The sequence below is a fragment of the Galeopterus variegatus genome, unplaced genomic scaffold (genome assembly GCF_000696425.1).
Source record: "Galeopterus variegatus unplaced genomic scaffold, G_variegatus-3.0.2 Scaffold2475, whole genome shotgun sequence".
Lineage (NCBI taxonomy): Eukaryota > Metazoa > Chordata > Mammalia > Dermoptera > Cynocephalidae > Galeopterus > Galeopterus variegatus.
In genome coordinates, this window is record NW_007728586.1 from 115,417 (window position 1) to 133,229 (window position 17,813).

Below are 17,813 nucleotides of genomic sequence, written 5' to 3' on the forward strand. Positions count from 1 at the left end.
GGGGGGGGGGGGGGCGATTAGACAAATAAGTATGTTACATCCATATTAAAGAAATCTCATCGGCTATACAAAAGGACCTTGTAAAAGAATATTAAATATCATGTTCAGAGGTTTGCCAAGTGTTAGTGACAAACTAGGGGTTTATTATCTCATATCAGTAAAAGAACCCTGTATGGTGAGAGAGTGTGTGTGTTTAGGGGAAAAAAGGACTAAAAGTATGACTTAATAATGTTAGTGGTTATTGTGATTTCGATTTATAACAATTTCTCTAGTTCGATTAACTAGTAGGCATTTCTAGGTATATAACAAACATTGTGGAAGGTGTCCCTCTAGTGAAAGGCAGGACATGGCTGCAGCGCAGACACCTGGTTAAGACTTTTAAATAGTTTGTTGTATTCAAGACCTTTCGAGGCAAATAAGAGCCTGGAATTAGTAAACTTTTCCGCTTATTCGAAAAAAAAATTTAAAGGGGTAGAGATCCAATTGCAAAAGTATGGACCAACGCTCACCCTGGGACACAGGTTGCTACAAATCTAGGCGCACTTGGAAGATTGACAATAACTTTTTCAATTGTCCGTGTCGGGGGATTTAAGCTCCTGAGGCTTCCTTCCCCTCTCCTTGCTTTTTGGTAGCTTGCGATCTAGGTCTAGGGTACCGGGACACGTGGAATCACAGGAGGTTCGGGGATGGAGCTGAGGCCTGTAGGGAACACCGTCGGGAGCGCGAACACCTCCCGGTGACTTCACAAATCTTCAACTCCACTCAGCTCTTCCTTGGCTGAGTACGGCCCGCTCTCGCCCTCTCGGGCTCGGCCGACTTTCGTCCGCTCGGCCCGGCCCTCTTCGGCTGCGCTCGGCCGACTTTCGTCCGCTCAGGCTCGGCTCTTCGGCTGCGCTCGGCCGACTTTGGTCCGCTCAGGCTCGGCTCTTCGGCTGCGCTCGGCCGACTTTGGTCCGCTCAGGCTCGGCTCTTCGGCTGCGCTCGGCCGACTTTGGTCCGCTCAGGCTCGGCTCTTCGGCTGCGCTCGGCCGACTTTGGTCCGCTCAGGCTCGGCTCTTCGGCTGCGCTCGGCCGACTTTGGTCCGCTCAGGCTCGGCTCTTCGGCTGCGCTCGGCCGACTTTGGTCCGCTCAGGCTCGGCTCTTCGGCTGCGCTCGGCCGACTTTGGTCCGCTCAGGCTCGGCTCTTCGGCTGCGCTCGGCCGACTTTGGTCCGCTCAGGCTCGGCTCTTCGGCTGCGCTCGGCCGACTTTGGTCCGCTCAGGCTCGGCTCTTCGGCTGCGCTCGGCCGACTTTGGTCCGCTCAGGCTCGGCTCTTCGGCTGCGCTCGGCCGACTTTGGTCCGCTCAGGCTCGGCTCTTCGGCTGCGCTCGGCCGACTTTGGTCCGCTCAGGCTCGGCTCTTCGGCTGCGCTCGGCCGACTTTGGTCCGCTCAGGCTCGGCTCTTCGGCTGCGCTCGGCCGACTTTGGTCCGCTCAGGCTCGGCTCTTCGGCTGCGCTCGGCCGACTTTGGTCCGCTCAGGCTCGGCTCTTCGGCTGCGCTCGGCCGACTTTGGTCCGCTCAGGCTCGGCTCTTCGGCTGCGCTCGGCCGACTTTGGTCCGCTCAGGCTCGGCTCTTCGGCTGCGCTCGGCCGACTTTGGTCCGCTCAGGCTCGGCTCTTCGGCTGCGCTCGGCCGACTTTGGTCCGCTCAGGCTCGGCTCTTCGGCTGCGCTCGGCCGACTTTGGTCCGCTCAGGCTCGGCTCTTCGGCTTCCTTCGGGCAACGCTCGTCTCGGGCTCGGCTCCTCTTCGGCTGCGTTCGGCTCGCTCTAGCCCTCTCGGGCTCGGCCGACTTTCGTCCGCTCGGGCTCGGCCCTCTTCGGCTGCGCTCGGCCGCGCCCCGGAAGGGCTCCCATGGAGCCGGGACTGCCGGCGGGACGGACGGCTATGGCGCCGCTGCTGGAGTACGAGCGGCAGCTGGTGCTGGAACTGCTCGACACCGACGGGCTAGTGGTGTGTGCCCGCGGGCTCGGCGCGGACCGGCTCCTCTACCACTTCCTCCGGCTGCACTGCCACCCGGCCTGCCTGGTGCTGGCGCTCAACACGCAGCCCGCCGAGGAGGTGCGGCCGCTGCCGGCGCGGGAATGAGGGGACCCGAGCGCGTGGGGGGCCTCCTGCGCGGACGCGAGGCCTGCGCCAGGGGTGGAGGGGCTCCCGGGGGAGGCAGGTCCCTCACACGAGTGGGAGGGCGTTGAAGGGGGCCCTGGGGCATATGCAGGTCCGCGACACTTCGCGAGGACACTGAACAGTATGGGAGGGGTCCCGAGGAGGATGCAGGTCCCTGACACTGTGCGAGGACTCTAGAAGGAGGGGTTCTGAGAGGAGGAGGGGTGTCACTTGAGGAGGATGGGGCGGTGGGGGGAGATTGGAGGTTCGTGCAGGGTAGGGTGAGATGTCTGAAGGAGGGTCGTGACAGGAACAATGGGGGAGTCCCGAAGTTGGATATTAGACGTTTCCGGTGGCAGAGGAGTGGGATCCCTAAAAGGGAGCAGTGATGGGGATGGAGGGGACTCGGAGACCTGATGGAGGGAGACCTGAAAGGAGACGCTGAGGCTGGGCAAACCCTGGTGGGAAGAGGAGGGGCAGGGGGAAAAGGGCAACCACCAAGGCTGTGGGAAGAGGGCCACAGAGTCAGGAGGGAGCTGGAAGCTGAGGATACAGGGGAAAGTTAGCTGGGGTTAAGGAGAATGGGGAACACTGAGGAAGATGGAATGGCAATACACCTGTACTGGCGGGTGTTGACAGGGGCCACAGTCTGGTCTGACAAGTCTGATGATCCCCGAAAAAGAGCCAGTGGCCAGGAGGAAAATGTCAGCTGAGAGGAGTGACCACAAACTTCTAGTGGGCAGGGCCCCTGTTTAATTTATCTAGCATCCCCAGTGTTTGGTGTAGGGCCTAGGGTAACACATGGTGCCCAGTAACTTGGTTTTGAAGTGGAGGTACAAAGGGGCAGGGGACCCATTGACATCATGAAGTCCCTTTAAGATGGATCAGGACAGAACTAATAGTCCAAAACACTGTCTGGGAAAAAAGATTCCCTTGTCTTCTCACAGAATACACTTGGCTGCAAATCTGGCTTTGGTGGGAGGTATTTTCTAGGTAGCAGAAGTCTTTACCCAGGGTTTTAAAAAGTTGTTTGTTTTTCCTGTTAAAGTGCTAATGATGACTGAAGTGCAATTATTCCTTAGCCCCTCAAAAAACAAACATACAAAAAACCCTAGTTAAATGCAGACTGGTTGGTTGATCAACATAAAGTAGTAACGTTTTGTCAATTCGTTATCTCTGAAAAAGACAGCACATCGTTTTAAATACCCGCAACCTATATAAAACTGTCCTGTATAAAACAGCCTCCTAATTAATTTTGATTTGATATAGGAGTATTTTATCAATCTGCTGAAGCTAGAAGGAGTTGAACATCTCCCTTGCCGTGTAACAAATGAAATCGCAAGTAACAGTCGTTATGAGGTTTACACACGAGGTGGCGTTATATTTGCAACAAGTCGTATACTTGTGGTTGATTTCTTGACTGATAGAATACCTTCAGATTTAATTACTGGTAAGAATTTGAAGTCTTATTACTATTTGCGTATAAATTTGTACATTTTAACTTTTGTCTGTCCCCTCCGCTAAACTCTAAACTAGAACCTTCTTGTGGCCACCACTAGATCTTCTTGATGAACATTGTGCTTCCAGCTGTTAGCGCAATACCTGTCATATTGTAAATGTTCAAAAAATATTTGTGACCTGAATAAGTAACTAACTGTAAGGTTGACTTTTCCTTGCTTTCCAAGCTCATTCGTATTCAGTAAATACTTGTAATTGGCTGCCATTTGCTTTTAGAACTTAATCAGATTTGAAATGTTTATAAATAATCTTTATATATTTCCCAAAAGATTTGGTTTTCCTCTTTAAGAGTATTTTTTCCCTTGATTTGAAATTAAGCCAAGTAGCTGCTTAATTATCTTGAGAAAATGGTTTAATTTTAGCTGGAATTAACAGAAAAGGAATTATTTTTCTTTTCTTTTCTTTTCTTTTTTTTTTTAATTCTTTCAGAAACCTTTTCTGATTTCCCCAAAACTAATTTAGGGGCCTTGCGTCTGTGTCCTCAGATTATCCTGTGCTTCTCCCCAATCACAGCACTCAGCACACTACATTATATTTGCCTGTTTATTTGTCTGTTTCACTTATGACCTAAGGTTCTTAAGCACAAGGTATGACTTGTTCATTCCAGACTAAGTAATTAATACATGGTAGGCACTAAACATGTATCTGTTGGATGAATGATGGATGGGTTTAGTGCAATCTTTAATGAACTTCTGGAGGGCAGAGAGACTATGAAATTCACAATCGTACTTTCCACTGTGTCTATCATATTGCTCTGAACCTGAACTCTCAATAAATATTTAATGAATAAATGTATGAGTGAATGCTTTACATAGTTAATGGTAAACTGAGGAAAAGTTTTGTTATTCTTTTATAACATTTACAGTTGTTATAAACAGTGGTATGGGCCTGACTTTGAATGCTAACATCTCGCTTACAAAAAGTTCCTTAATTTTCATGAACCTTGCTCTTCTCATTTATTAAATCAATAAAATTGTGCCTCCTACAGTTATAAGGATCAAATGAGAAAAAATAAATTGCTTATTAGTGTAGTACCTATACATAGTAAACTCTTAAGAAATGATAGCCAAAAATATACATATTGGCTTTTTATAGCCAGAAATCTTGATACATGATAAAGTCTTTTACAGTTTGCTGCTTTCTTATAAGCTTTTTTTGTTTGTTGTTGATTAGTTGGCAAAATGAAAAAAATTGTATTGAAACTACCACTAGATGTCAGTATTACTGTGTGACTTTCAGTTACAGCTCAACCTAATTAGGCAGAGAGCAATCTGAATCAGTGCGGTGTTAAGTCTAGCTTATAGGTAGCTCCCAATTAAAAGCGCCAGATTCCCTCCCCATTTCTGATCAAGTCCCATGCAATAATGAAGCTGGAGCTGCTCCTGCTGCTTGGCTGAGTGGGATGCAAGTGAATGCCATAAATGAATTCTTTCAGAATCTTCATCCCCCAGGCTCCCCTGTAAGAGCTTTCACAAAAGGCAGTGCCCTGTCACCAAAGGGCAGTCCCTGAAGCATGTAATCCTCTGTAAAGTACTGGATCCCGCCAGCCCTAACTTGTTCCCCTGTCATCACCCACTATCACCACCACACCCTGCCCTAGATATCTCTGCCAACCAGAACTCCTAAATAGGGGGAGAGCCATATAAATATCTACCCAGATTGTACTTTCAAAAGAGTAGGACAGGAGACTTTCATTCCTAAAATGGGTCCTGATATCTCCAGATAGAAATCAGAACACACTTTCCAGGAAATTTTTTTAAAAAGTTACACGATATTAGATTTGTGCACTCAGTGCTGTAATTCAACTTTATATTCATTCAACAAACATTTAACTTACTAAGGGACTCTTGTTTGGCAGGAATGTGCTAGGTGCTGAAGATAGAAAGATGAATGAGACCAAATGGTGAGTTTTGAGTTAGACTCCTTCTGGGTTTGAGCTCACCTTCACCATGCATGAGCTGTGTGACCTTCGCCAAGTTTCTTAATTTCTCTGTGCCTCAGTATTTTCCTGTCAATTAGAGCAGTACCTCCCTCCAGGATTATTGTAAGCGTGAAATGAGATAATACCCATCTATATAAAATACTTAGCATCATTCATGGCACATCCTAAGCATTCTGTGATTAATACCTGTTGTTAATTGTGTTCCTTTCCTCAAGCAGTTCAGTGGAGGAGACAGATATGTAAAGAAATAATTACAGTACAGTATGAGATACAAAATGTCATAGGAGCATAAAATTTAAGCAAGATTTAAGTGGGACTAAAACTGCTTTTGTTTTTATTTTACATTTTTAAAAAGGGGGTTCCTGAGGTAGTGTCACTTAGTAGGAAAAACATGGCTTTATTCATGATTTGGAACCTTTGGTCTCCCACTTATTGCTGGGCAACCTCAGCCAAGTTGCTTCCCATTAATGGTCCATAATAATACCTACCGCATACAATTAGCATGAGGATTAAATGAAATAAAAATCTATAAGAGTACCTAACCCAGTGCCTGGGATGTAGTATCAGTTCTCTTCTTCCTTCCGGGTTCCAAAAGAATGGCAGCCTTTTGGAGCACAACATTTTCTTAAATTAGGTTCACCTTTTCTTTAGAAGTCCATTTTTATTATTTTATATTTTATGTAATATTTCAATCCAGGTTAACATAATGGGGCCTAGCAGAGTCTTTGGAAAAACCCACCAACTAGATAGAGTATTTTCTGAGTAGTAAATTAGCTATGTACATGTATTGGGGGGTTTTGAAAATCTTTTGTGTACAGATCCCTAATTAACACTACTCATTTTTACCGTATTTGAAAAATAATTTGCTTAGCTAGAGTAACTTTTAATTCTATCCACTTAGATCCAAAATTTAAGCACCAATACAGTAGAATATGAATTGAGTTTATTGAACTACTAGGAGTTGTAAATCACTAATAGTATCATTTTGCAGACCTTACGAGTAATAAGAACTAGACTGAAATGTGCAAGTACATTTACAGCAAATATATATAAGGTAACCACCCTTATTCAAGTCTAAAAGACTGACAATCATCAGAATAATTGAATTTTTGGTCAATAAGTTACATTTATACACCCTTGTTACACGTTTCTCCCTAACTTATCATTAACCACATTGCATCAAAATGGCATATATAAATGAAAGATCTTCTGGTCCAGTATTCTCATTTTATAAATAAGGAAATATGTATAATTGTCCCTGTTTTTGAGATTCAGAGCGATCGTAATCACATACCCCCAAGAAAACATAATAAATATATTCATTAAAGGTTTTTATTTCATTTTATTTTATTTTAAATGGACTAATTTACCTCTCAATTGAACATATTCTGATTCTGAAAATTGAATTGATCTGGTAAGTGTTGTAAATGTTGCCCAAACCTCTAAAATGCAGCTATTTGTGTAGTCCACATCTGACTCATATAGAAACAGACAATTAGTGCCCCACTTTGCTTTCAGAAATTCTTCTTCCAACGTGCCAGACACACCCCACCCCAGGGCCTTTGCTCATTGTTCTCTCAGCCTGGAACTCTTGGCCCAGATCACAAACCACCACCCCTCCTCCACACTCACTCTCCTCCTTCTCTGATTCAGTTTTGCTCCTTAGCACTTATAACTACTAAATGTTTTACTCATTTATATTGTTTATTGCAAGTTCCATGAGGGCAGGGATTTACATCTCTGATTCGTGGCTGTTACCCTAGCCTGGAATGGTGCCTGCCCATTCTCAAGTAGGTACTCAGGACAAATGTGATGAATGAATGAATGAAAGTGAGCCTGAAAATTCCTTATCTCTTCTGTAATTTAAATTATAATTTTCCCCCTCAGGCATCTTGGTGTATAGAGCCCACAGAATAATTGAGTCTTGTCAAGAAGCATTCATCTTGCGCCTCTTTCGCCAGAAAAACAAACGTGGTTTTATAAAAGCTTTTACAGACAATGCTGTTGCCTTTGATACTGGTTTTTGTCATGTGGAAAGAGTGATGAGAAACCTTTTTGTGAAGAAGCTATATCTGTGGCCAAGGTAAACGGCATTATGTGACAAATTTTTGTGTGAGGATTTACTGGAACTTAGTTGCACTTTAATGTAATATAACACAATGTAATATTTACTGTAACTGCACTTGATAGATGCTAGTCAGGTTTATAGCAAACACATCCAGATACAAATATGTAGGCACCACATTTGTGATTCTTTTGGAAGCAGAGAGTTGATAGTGACATTTCTGGTAGTCCATCACATCGATCCAAGGACAGCCAGTTTCTTTTTTCTTGTATATCTAGTGAAATCCCCAGGGAATTAGAGACACAGGTATAACAGCTTTAGGTGAACTGCAGATTTATTGGCTAAGACCACCATTTCTGCTTTGAAAATTACTCATTAGGGAAATTAAGCAGGAAGATTTTGAAGAATTTATGTAAATTTCTAGGAAAAACATAAGGTTTCAATTTGCAAACATTTTCACAACCTAGGTTACTTTGTAACCTAAGTGGTTATTCTGTATGTTATTTTAAGAGTAGTAGTTGTAATATTTTTTCTTTCTTGATTATTATGCCTTATTACAGGGGCCAAAAAACTTTCCCTGTAAGTGGCTAGATAGTAAATATTTTGGGCTTGGCAGGCCATATTGTTTGTCACAATTGACACAACTGTGCTGTTACAGCACAAAAGCCATAGACAATGTGTAAACAACAGACATGGCTGTGTGCCACCAAGACTATACAATCGGGCACTGGATTAGGCCCAAACCATAGTTTGTAGACCCCTGACTTATTTGAATAACAACTCCTCCATTCATTGAGGTTCAAAATATTCTTGACAATGTTGTCATTTTGCTGTCCATTTTGTTTGTTTCTTAATTGCATTTACAAAGGCTATTAGAATATTAAAATGAGACCAGAAATACATAGCCGTTGCCTCTCTAGAAAATATTTGAAAGATTTTTCTCTCTTTAGGTTCCATGTAGCAGTAAACTCATTTTTAGAACAGCACAAACCAGAAGTCGTAGAAATTCATGTCTCTATGACACCTGCCATGCTGGCTATACAGACTGCTATACTGGACATATTAAATGCATGTCTAAAGGAACTAAAGTGCCATAACCCATCGCTTGAAGTGGAAGATTTATCTTTAGAAAATGCTATTGGAAAACCTTTTGACAAGGTACTCTTTTTCTTTTCCTTTTTAAGCACAGTTTGTTATGTTGTAATTTTAAAGAATGCAAGTTTGCGATGTTCTTAATAGGAATTTGCTGTTATTTTAGAATTGAATTGGAAGTGATTTAAAGTATAGCGTCTTTGGTTTACTGGAAAGTAATAATTTGTAGTAAAACTTGTGGACTGGTATGTAAAGCGTAACTCTGACTTTTGCAGTTATGCAATAAGTGATTATCTCTTAAGTATAATCAAGAGGAGAATAAAAAACTTTTTTTGCTCTGAAATGACTGCATTTGGATGTCTACAGGTCAAAGAGTTCTATATAAGAATGCTTCATAATTGTACATGAATTTTTTATTTCTTTTTTGGAATAAAAAATAATTTGGACCAATTTTCTTTACTGAGGAATGTGAAACTTGTTCTGTCTTAAAATTACATTCTGAATTGAGAAAATGACTTTAGTTCAAGGAATTTTTATTCTAATTTTTTTCATCAAAGTTAATATTAATATAGATTTATAAATGTCTAATATTGAATTGTAGATCCCGAAAATGCTGCCTTTTTAAAAATTCCTGGCAACTTTTTTTTATATTTTGGCGCAAAAAGTTCCAGTCTTTTAAACTTTGAATCAGTCTTTTAGTCACTGGAAATAATGCACAGTGATTATATAAAAGGAAAATTTTAACTTCTCATTTCTCTAATTCTTCCCAAATGTCAGATTACTGTGAAATATTGGTACATAAACCTAACATCATGTATTCTTTTCCTCTGTGCTTAAAGTGTGTTATAATTTAGACTATGGTAATAAAAAAAAATCCTTAAAGGCTTTTAATAGAATGTATATTTCCCTAGAAAAAACAAAATGTAGCCGCATATGTTTTGCACTAGATTTCTGTTTATCATCCCTTGAGTAGTAAGATAGTACTGAGTAGTAAGATAGTAGTAATTAGTAGTAATTTTTTTAGATATTCTTTTAGTAACCAAATCTAAATATAGACATAACTTGTATCTTGTTAAAAAATTTAACCTTTTGTAGATGATTTTACAAAAGAGACACATAGTTATATGTCCTAGTTTGTCTAGGACAGTCTCAGTATCTACCTGTTGTCCTGGAGTAATTACTAATCGTATCTTGTTTCATTTTCACAGATATCCTAGTTTGAACAATAGTTACAGTCATCCAAAACTACTCCTGTTAGATAAGATGCCATGCAATGATACTGCTCTATATTATGCTACAAATATCTGATAAACATCAGAAAATTCTGTAACTAAAAAGTTACATAATTAGTTTGAGAAGGAAATGTGCATAAAAGTAGCTGTGGATATGTAGATACCTACATAGTATATATATAAAGCTCTTTTTTGTTTTAGTGAACTTTTTTGGAATCTTAAAAAATATTTATACTTAGTTATCTGCTAATTTAACAAATATTTTCCTATCATGAATCTACTTTAAAAAAAATAAATATACTAACAAAGTACACTGTTATTTAATTTGATGCCATGTGTTTTCCTTGGTTATGTACCCTGCTCTGTGGTCCAACTGGATCCCATGTCTTTATCCATCCAGGATAGAGTCAGAGCCAAAGTCGGCAGGAATTGAAGATGTCTGAGCTACATGCTTTGACTCTGTTCATAAAACAAATAATTGGTTTATCAGGTCTTTTCTCTCCCAACAATAATGTAAATACAGATAATGATAAATTGACTTTATCCGATCATAAAATTCTAGCAATTAGAAAATTTTGCTCTATATTTGAAAAATTAATCATTATTAGAATTTTATGAGCTGAAATTTTCTAGCCACTTCCTTGGGTAATAATGTTTCATTTTTAGGTGTACAGGGGATAATCTTTTTTGAAAGTATGATTTGTATTGAACATCTTTTAGCAATAGTAAATTTTATACTTGTTTTAGACAATCCGCCATTATCTTGATCCTTTATGGCACCAGCTTGGAGCCAAGACTAAATCCTTGGTTCAGGATTTGAAGATACTACGAACTTTGCTGCAGTATCTCTCTCAGTATGATTGTGTTACATTCCTTAATCTTCTGGAATCTCTGAGAGCAACGGAAAAGGCTTTTGGTCAGAATTCAGGTGGGAGATAAAAATACTAATATTCTTCTGGAGGCTGATTTGAATAAAGTGTTAGATTTTGGGGGAGAATCAGGTGTGGGGAGTGCTAAATTCAACTACATGTTATACTAAGATTTCAAGTTATGTTTTATGTTCGTTAGCACAAGGATGTATGTTTTATTGATAGTTAATGTTTCCACCTACTTAACTTCTGTTCTCTATAATAATAAATATTCATATCCATTCTGGGCAATTTTATTTCTAGAAAAGATTGTGTGTAGTACAAGCAGTTCCCAACTTAGAAATAGGTTTTCTTCTGGAAGTTTAGTTGTTAAGAACTTAAAATTTATTTTCCCAAAGAGAATGCAAGGGAGTATGTGGTTTCATCAACTGGACTGCTATGGACTGAAGAGCAGAAGAGATTTGTAAGGAAATATACATACACAGCTGGCCACCATCTTGTCTTCCTACCACTATTGTGGCCTTTGTCACTGTTTGACTAAACCATAGTTTTTCAAAGTGTGGTCCATGGGCCACTGGGGCTAACAATTTTGCCTCTTTCTGCAGGGACATTCTTAAGTATTTAACTTCATATGCATGATGGTAAAGAATGCATTGACTACTTGCATGCTTTCATGCCACTGCCATGGTTTGTGCTAAGACACCAGCAATGTTACCCACCAGTGCTTTTGCACCATCATTGGAAATATCAACACAGAGAAAAAGGTCAAGTAGTGTCTTAGTATTTTAATGAGAAAAGTTTTTACATCACAGACCCCATTAAAACATCTTGGGGACCCCCAGGAGTCCACAGACCACACTCTGAAAACCACTGGTCTAGCTGCACAGTGACAGAAGCTACAATACTGGGAGAAGGTATGGTTGGTAGGAAAACAAGATGGTGGCCAGTCATGTGACAACCATCAGAGACTATTTTAAATTAACCATAAATTGAAGATGCCTATTTTTTTTTACTTTTCATATTAGGCTGGCTGTTTCTTGACTCCAGTACCTCGATGTTCATGAATGCACGAGCAAGGGTTTACCATGTTCCAGATGCCAAAATAAGTAAAAAAGGCAAAACTTCTGAAAAAATGGAGATTAATGAAGGACAAGGTATCTTGTAGGCTTAAGTCTTTAAATGTCTTTTATTTAAGTATTTGATGTGAAAATGCTCATCAAGTTAAAGTGTAATTTAAAATCTCCTTCAACCATGTAAAAAATGTGTGCCTGTATGTTAAGTGTATGTATGTTATATGTAACATATATAATGTATGTTAAGAGTATTCAGCATGGCAAGTCTTGTAATCCATTGCCAAGGGATTCCAAATTACAAATGCTAAATACCAATCAAGAGTATGCTACAAAAAGAACTACAGATTGATAAATTATTTTTCACTTCAGAGTAATTACTATTTTGGTAATGGTAATTTACTATTAAATAGTAAACTACTATTACTATTCTGAGTGGAATGTTTTAACACTTCTTAACTTTTAAAGAACTTAAATATACTAGAATGAGGCAAATATCAGTATCCTAAATATCACTAGTTTTTTAAAGGTATAAGATAGAGTTAACACTTGCTTTCAGCCTAGTTTAAAGGTCTGTTTCAAAACTTAATTGAGGGCCGGCCCGGTGGCGCACTGCTACAGTGCGCAGCTTGGGAGCGCGGTGGCGCTCCCGCCGAGGGTTCGGATCCCACATACAGACCGGTTCCCGCTCACTGGCTGAGCGAGGTGTGGGAGCAACACCAAGGGTTGCGATCCCGTTGCCAGTCCCGGTCTGGTACGGGCACGACACTGAGGGTTGCGATCCGTTGCCGGACACAAAAAAAGACAAAAATGAAAAAAAAAAAACTTAATTGAATATATTAATCATGTGTTTGAGTACTTATAGAAATAAAAGCTTGATTGTTGTCTGCTTTTATCTATGTTCAGGATTATGAAAAACATGGGGATTTTAGAAATAATAAATACTGTCATTCTGTACTGATCCCTTTATTTTATATAGCAGCTCATACATAGTGTCACAGTTGAAAACTAATACTGAGTCACCTCTTATGGGTAGCATTATAAAGACTAAGTCTTTTTCAAGAAAGCAGATTCTATCTAACATTATGAAGAAAGCTCAAAGTATGGGCTCACAGAATGGTTCTTGTGTTATCTGTTGTTTTAAAAGCCTTTGGAATGCTTTATGGGTAAATATTTTTGTCACATAGAATGAGGTCACTTTTTATTTCTATACAGAAGCTAAAAAGGAGCTGGTCTTAGAAAGCAGCCCGAAGTGGGAGGCACTAACGGAAGTATTGAAAGAGATTGAAGCAGAAAATAAGGAGAGCGAAGCCCTTGGTGGTCCAGGTAGGAAAAAAGGAGACGACGGCGTTTGCTTTCAAAATCTACCAAATGAGTCTTGATTTGCTCGCTCACTCTCTTACTTATAAAGTGTAGAAAAATAAATGCGGAATGAAGCCTGAGTTCTTAGTGGCAACCTTGTTTCTGTTCATTTGATGTGATTTTCTCCAGGTTGAATCATTGTGTAATTCATGAAAGCAGGGGTTTTTTTATTGGTTGGGTTCTCAGGACTTCTATTTAAAGATTCCACAAATCTGCACATATATGTACACCAGGCTTTAAATCTGGGATCCCCAAGGAATAAGCTAATGGCTCTTTTGTTTTATTTCCTCAGCAAGTATCTTTCCAAAGAATCCTGAACCCTTCTATGGAGTGACATTGACCTAGCCCTTGAAAAAAATTCCAAATTTTATAGCTGCTCTCTTCAAACATGGATATGCTAGTAGATTAGCACAGTAGACTGAACCTGAACAATAAATTAAAAAATGAAACCAGATAGAAAATAAAAGAAAAAAAATTAGATTTAAAAAAAAAAAAACTCTTGATATCTTTGAACTCCTGCAAAGCAGTAAAAGACAAGCACACAATCATTATATTAGTAAATATGCTGTTGATATTATCCCAGAATTTACAGTGCTATGATTTAAGATCCAAAGACACACATTCTCACTGTAGAAAAAGCGAAAAGGATAAGAAAAAGGGAGAAGGAAAAAAATTACCTTTAGCAGCCAGTGTTAACATTGGTGTATTTCCTTCCAGGTTTTCTTATTATTAAAGTCATAGTGTAGATATAATTTCTGGACATAGAACTAATGGGTTAAATGATATTAACATTTTCAAAGTTCTTGAGACATTTACCACATTGATTAACAGGAAGTTTTTATTCTTCTTCTTTTCTTCTGGCAACGTGAGAGCTTATGTCTTTTTCACTTAGCTAACCATGATTGGAGATTCTCTGTATTTGTGTGTATGTGTACAGATAATTTATATATATTTATGTATGCACACATACATATACTTATATATATTTAAGTTTTTTAAATTTGGTTGGAGAAAAATGTCTTGTTTTAAATTTTGATATATAGTAAGCTCAGTAGTTTCTGAAATGCATTTCGTCTTTGGTGATTTGTGTTGGTCTGCTTTGCCAATTCAGACTTAATGTCCTCAATTTGTGTTGACTATATATATTGAAAATATTAACATTTATCATAGTTGCTACATAAATTTATTTTTGTCTTTAGCTTTTTTAATGCACAGGTTTTTATTCTTATAGAGTCGATCTTAAAGTATAGATATCAGTCTTTTCTGAGATTCCTAGAAAATCATCTCCACCTGGAGAGAGAGAGAATAGTCACTTTTTTTTTTAATGATTTAGTATTTAACATTTGACTCTGTAATCCATTTGACTATTTTGGTTTATAAGATCCTCTGGAAAATTATTAATTAAAAAGAGCTTCTTTAAAGCCTCTATCATTACATGGCTGTACTTTCATAAGACTCTAAATAGTTCTGGCTTCAACTTTACTCAAAAGATCTAAGTAATCCTGCCAGAGAAGTGAAAGCATTTGATAAGTATCTAAGACCCTTTTTAAACAATTTGTAAATTATGGATCTTTACCACCATGGGATAAGATGTCTTCCCTTTGGGGGAAGGGACGAGGAGTCACGGCAGGAGTAGGGGGACAAATGAGGTGATAGTAATATAACACTGTTTTGTCATTTTAGGCCAAGTACTTATTTGTGCCAGTGATGAGCGAACATGCTCCCAGCTGAGGGACTATATCACTCTCGGAGCAGAGGCCTTCTTACTGAAGCTCTACCGGAAAACCTTTGAGAAGGACAGCAAAGCTGAAGAAGTGTGGATGCAATTTAGAAAGGAGGACAGTTCAAAGAGAATTATGAAACCCAGCAAAAGACCCAAAGGCCCCCAAAACAAAGAACGGGCTTCCACCAAAGAAAAGACTCTCAAAAAGAAAAAACGAAGGTTGACTTTAACTCAGATGATAGGAAAATCTGAGGAACTGGAAGAGGAAGGGGATGTCGAGGAAGGATTTCATAGAGAAATAAGCAGTAGCTCAGAAAGCCGTTTGGAAGAAATTAAGCATGAAGAATTTGATTTAAATTTATCATCAGATGCTGCTTATGGAATCCTGAAAGAACCCCTGACTATCATCCATCCACTTCTGGGTTGTAGCGACCCCTATGCTCTGACAAGGGTACTCCATGAAGTGGAGCCAAGATATGTGGTTCTCTATGATGCAGAGCTAACGTTCGTACGTCAGCTGGAAATTTACAGGGCAAGTAGGCCTGGGAAACCTCTGAGGCAAGTTTTAAAGAACACTGTTTATTAAAGCTTTGCATTACACAGTTCTTTAGGATTTAACACAGAAACTATACCTGTTGCATATATTAGTTTTCTTATCTTTAACAGTCCATTGTTTTGATGCTGGGCACATTTTTGAAGCCCTGTTTTGCTTTCTGATGAATCTGGGAAGTTGCATGGGAAGGATGGCGAACATCGTAGAAGAACAACAAACCTAGAGGACTACTTATGTCCTCGTTGCCTGCCGCCCTGTTGTTCTGTACATGTTTTAGGTGTTGATCTTTTCCTAGACTCTGAAAAAGTCTAGGAAATTTATAATATTCTAAGTTCTACCAAAAGTTAATCTAATTATAACTGAGCTAAAATATTGTAATCTTCTAAAATGTCTTTCTTAGACATTTTAAGAAGTGACTCTAAATTACATCCATATAAAACTAGTGTTTGGGGAAATTACTGTACCAAGTTTTCTTGAGTTTCAAGAAATATCAGATGAAAAATCTACAGAAATACCAGATGGGAAAGTGATGCCTCCCAAAGAATATAGTGTTCTGGCTCTCCAATTATCTGAGGGGAAGTAAACAGCAAAATTAATATCCTGAACTCAGTGTGAACCAAAAACAGAGCCAAAAGAAACCTTTTCTAGCAGTTTGACTAACACAGCCTTTCAGAGTAGAAATGAATGGAAGGATGGATCAGAAATAATGCAGGATGAAGAGATTAGATGAAGCTGGTAGGGTTTTCATACCTTGCTGTTGATCAACTTTGTAGATAGCTCGTGTGTGCCAAGCTTCTTCCTTGCCTGAGAACAAAATAGTGTGATATTTGGAAACAAAATGTCAGAATCAGAATGGACCTGGGAGTTTGACCACTCGCTCTATCAATGGGAAATTGAGGCCCAGAAATGGTGAATGTTTTGGCCTTGGCCACATGTGACATCCATGGGAGAGCTGAGGTCCTTTAACTCATTGCCCAGGGGTCTTTTCCCTGTCTAATCTAGGAAGATAAAGGCTAAAAGAAAAACTGAGGACTGAAAAAGGAAAAGAACTCTGATAGAAGGTGAAGAAAAGGGATAAGGAGGTGCTTAATTCAGCTGTCTTAGCAACAAATGTGACAGAAGAGCAGGCCTTTCCTAAGAGAAAAGATACTGAATTATTTTTTGAAATGCCTGATATAATTTCATATGTCTTCTGTGTCCACATGTATATATAAAATGTGCAGTGGCTGTGTCCTGTTAAGGCGTATAGATTTCATTTGTTTATCTTTCACTAACATGAACTTTCATACGCTGGTTTTTATAACTACTATTCAACTTTTTTAAATGATTGTTTGGCAGAGGTGCAAAGAAAAAATTGAAAAAAGAAAAGCCTCTAAGATTTTGTTTTCTGATTTGTTTACAGTTATGAGGAAAGAATTACTCTATCCCTCTAATTATATTTCAGTGTTTACCTAAACTCTGTTCCTCCTTTTTTGGTGAAAGAAAAAAAAAATGTGGTAATGAGAACTTTAACAGGTTGGGTTCAGGCAGCTTAATTTTAGTGAGCATGTAATGAATGGAACCTTTTATTCTTAGTCATTTATTCATTATTTGAGTACTCCAGGTTTCTGATTTCACATGTGCTGCTGCCCCTTTCAGGGATTAAAAATTATGTTTCTGCAAGCTGAAAGAGTTCTGTCTTAACTTGCAGGGTTTACTTTCTCATATATGGAGGTTCAACTGAGGAACAGCGCTATCTCACTGCTTTGCGGAAAGAAAAAGAAGCTTTTGAAAAGCTCATAAGGTAATACATAGAAGATGAGTATGAATGCACAACTGCCTTGAAGGCCTTTCAAGGTACAAAGGCTTCTTTGGGTTGGGGAATATTTAAGAGCTGGTGGAAAAGACAGGGAGAGGAAGAAGTTGGAGAGGATCACATCAAGACAAACATGTGGTCTGATTTGTTCCCCAGCATATGCCTCGGCATGTACTTCCTGTTTCTGCCCCCACACCATGTCCAGTTGCTTTTCAATGGTTTGTTTAATAGAGTATTAGAAATGTGACGAAGAAAGCTGCTTTCCTGTTTATACAAAAATATCACATAAAATGCCAGAAGTAAAACTAAAACGCTATTTTTCTAAGAAATATGTTCTTAAATCTCCCTTCTCCCTACCTTGTGCACAAGATTCCTGTCTTCCCTTTGAATTATGATTTTTTTTTTTTTTCTCGTAAAATTTCCCTTGTCTGTGGTTGGGGGGCTGCT

The 17,813-nt window shown here is 39.5% G+C and overlaps 1 protein-coding gene across 1 annotated transcript in view; it reads left to right on the forward strand.

The window, feature by feature from the left end:
• The first annotated feature begins 1,893 nt into the window (after positions 1–1,893).
• Positions 1,894–17,813, forward strand: part of ERCC4 (excision repair cross-complementation group 4) — a 28,469-nt gene continuing 12,549 nt past the window's right edge. The window contains exons 1-9 of the mRNA XM_008581853.1: positions 1,894–2,100; positions 3,415–3,595; positions 7,493–7,688; positions 8,621–8,828; positions 10,742–10,922; positions 11,889–12,017; positions 13,149–13,259; positions 14,979–15,576; positions 17,262–17,354. Coding sequence (XP_008580075.1) covers positions 1,894–2,100; positions 3,415–3,595; positions 7,493–7,688; positions 8,621–8,828; positions 10,742–10,922; positions 11,889–12,017; positions 13,149–13,259; positions 14,979–15,576; positions 17,262–17,354 — 1,904 coding nt within the window. The remainder of the gene's footprint in view (positions 2,101–3,414; positions 3,596–7,492; positions 7,689–8,620; positions 8,829–10,741; positions 10,923–11,888; positions 12,018–13,148; positions 13,260–14,978; positions 15,577–17,261; positions 17,355–17,813) is intronic.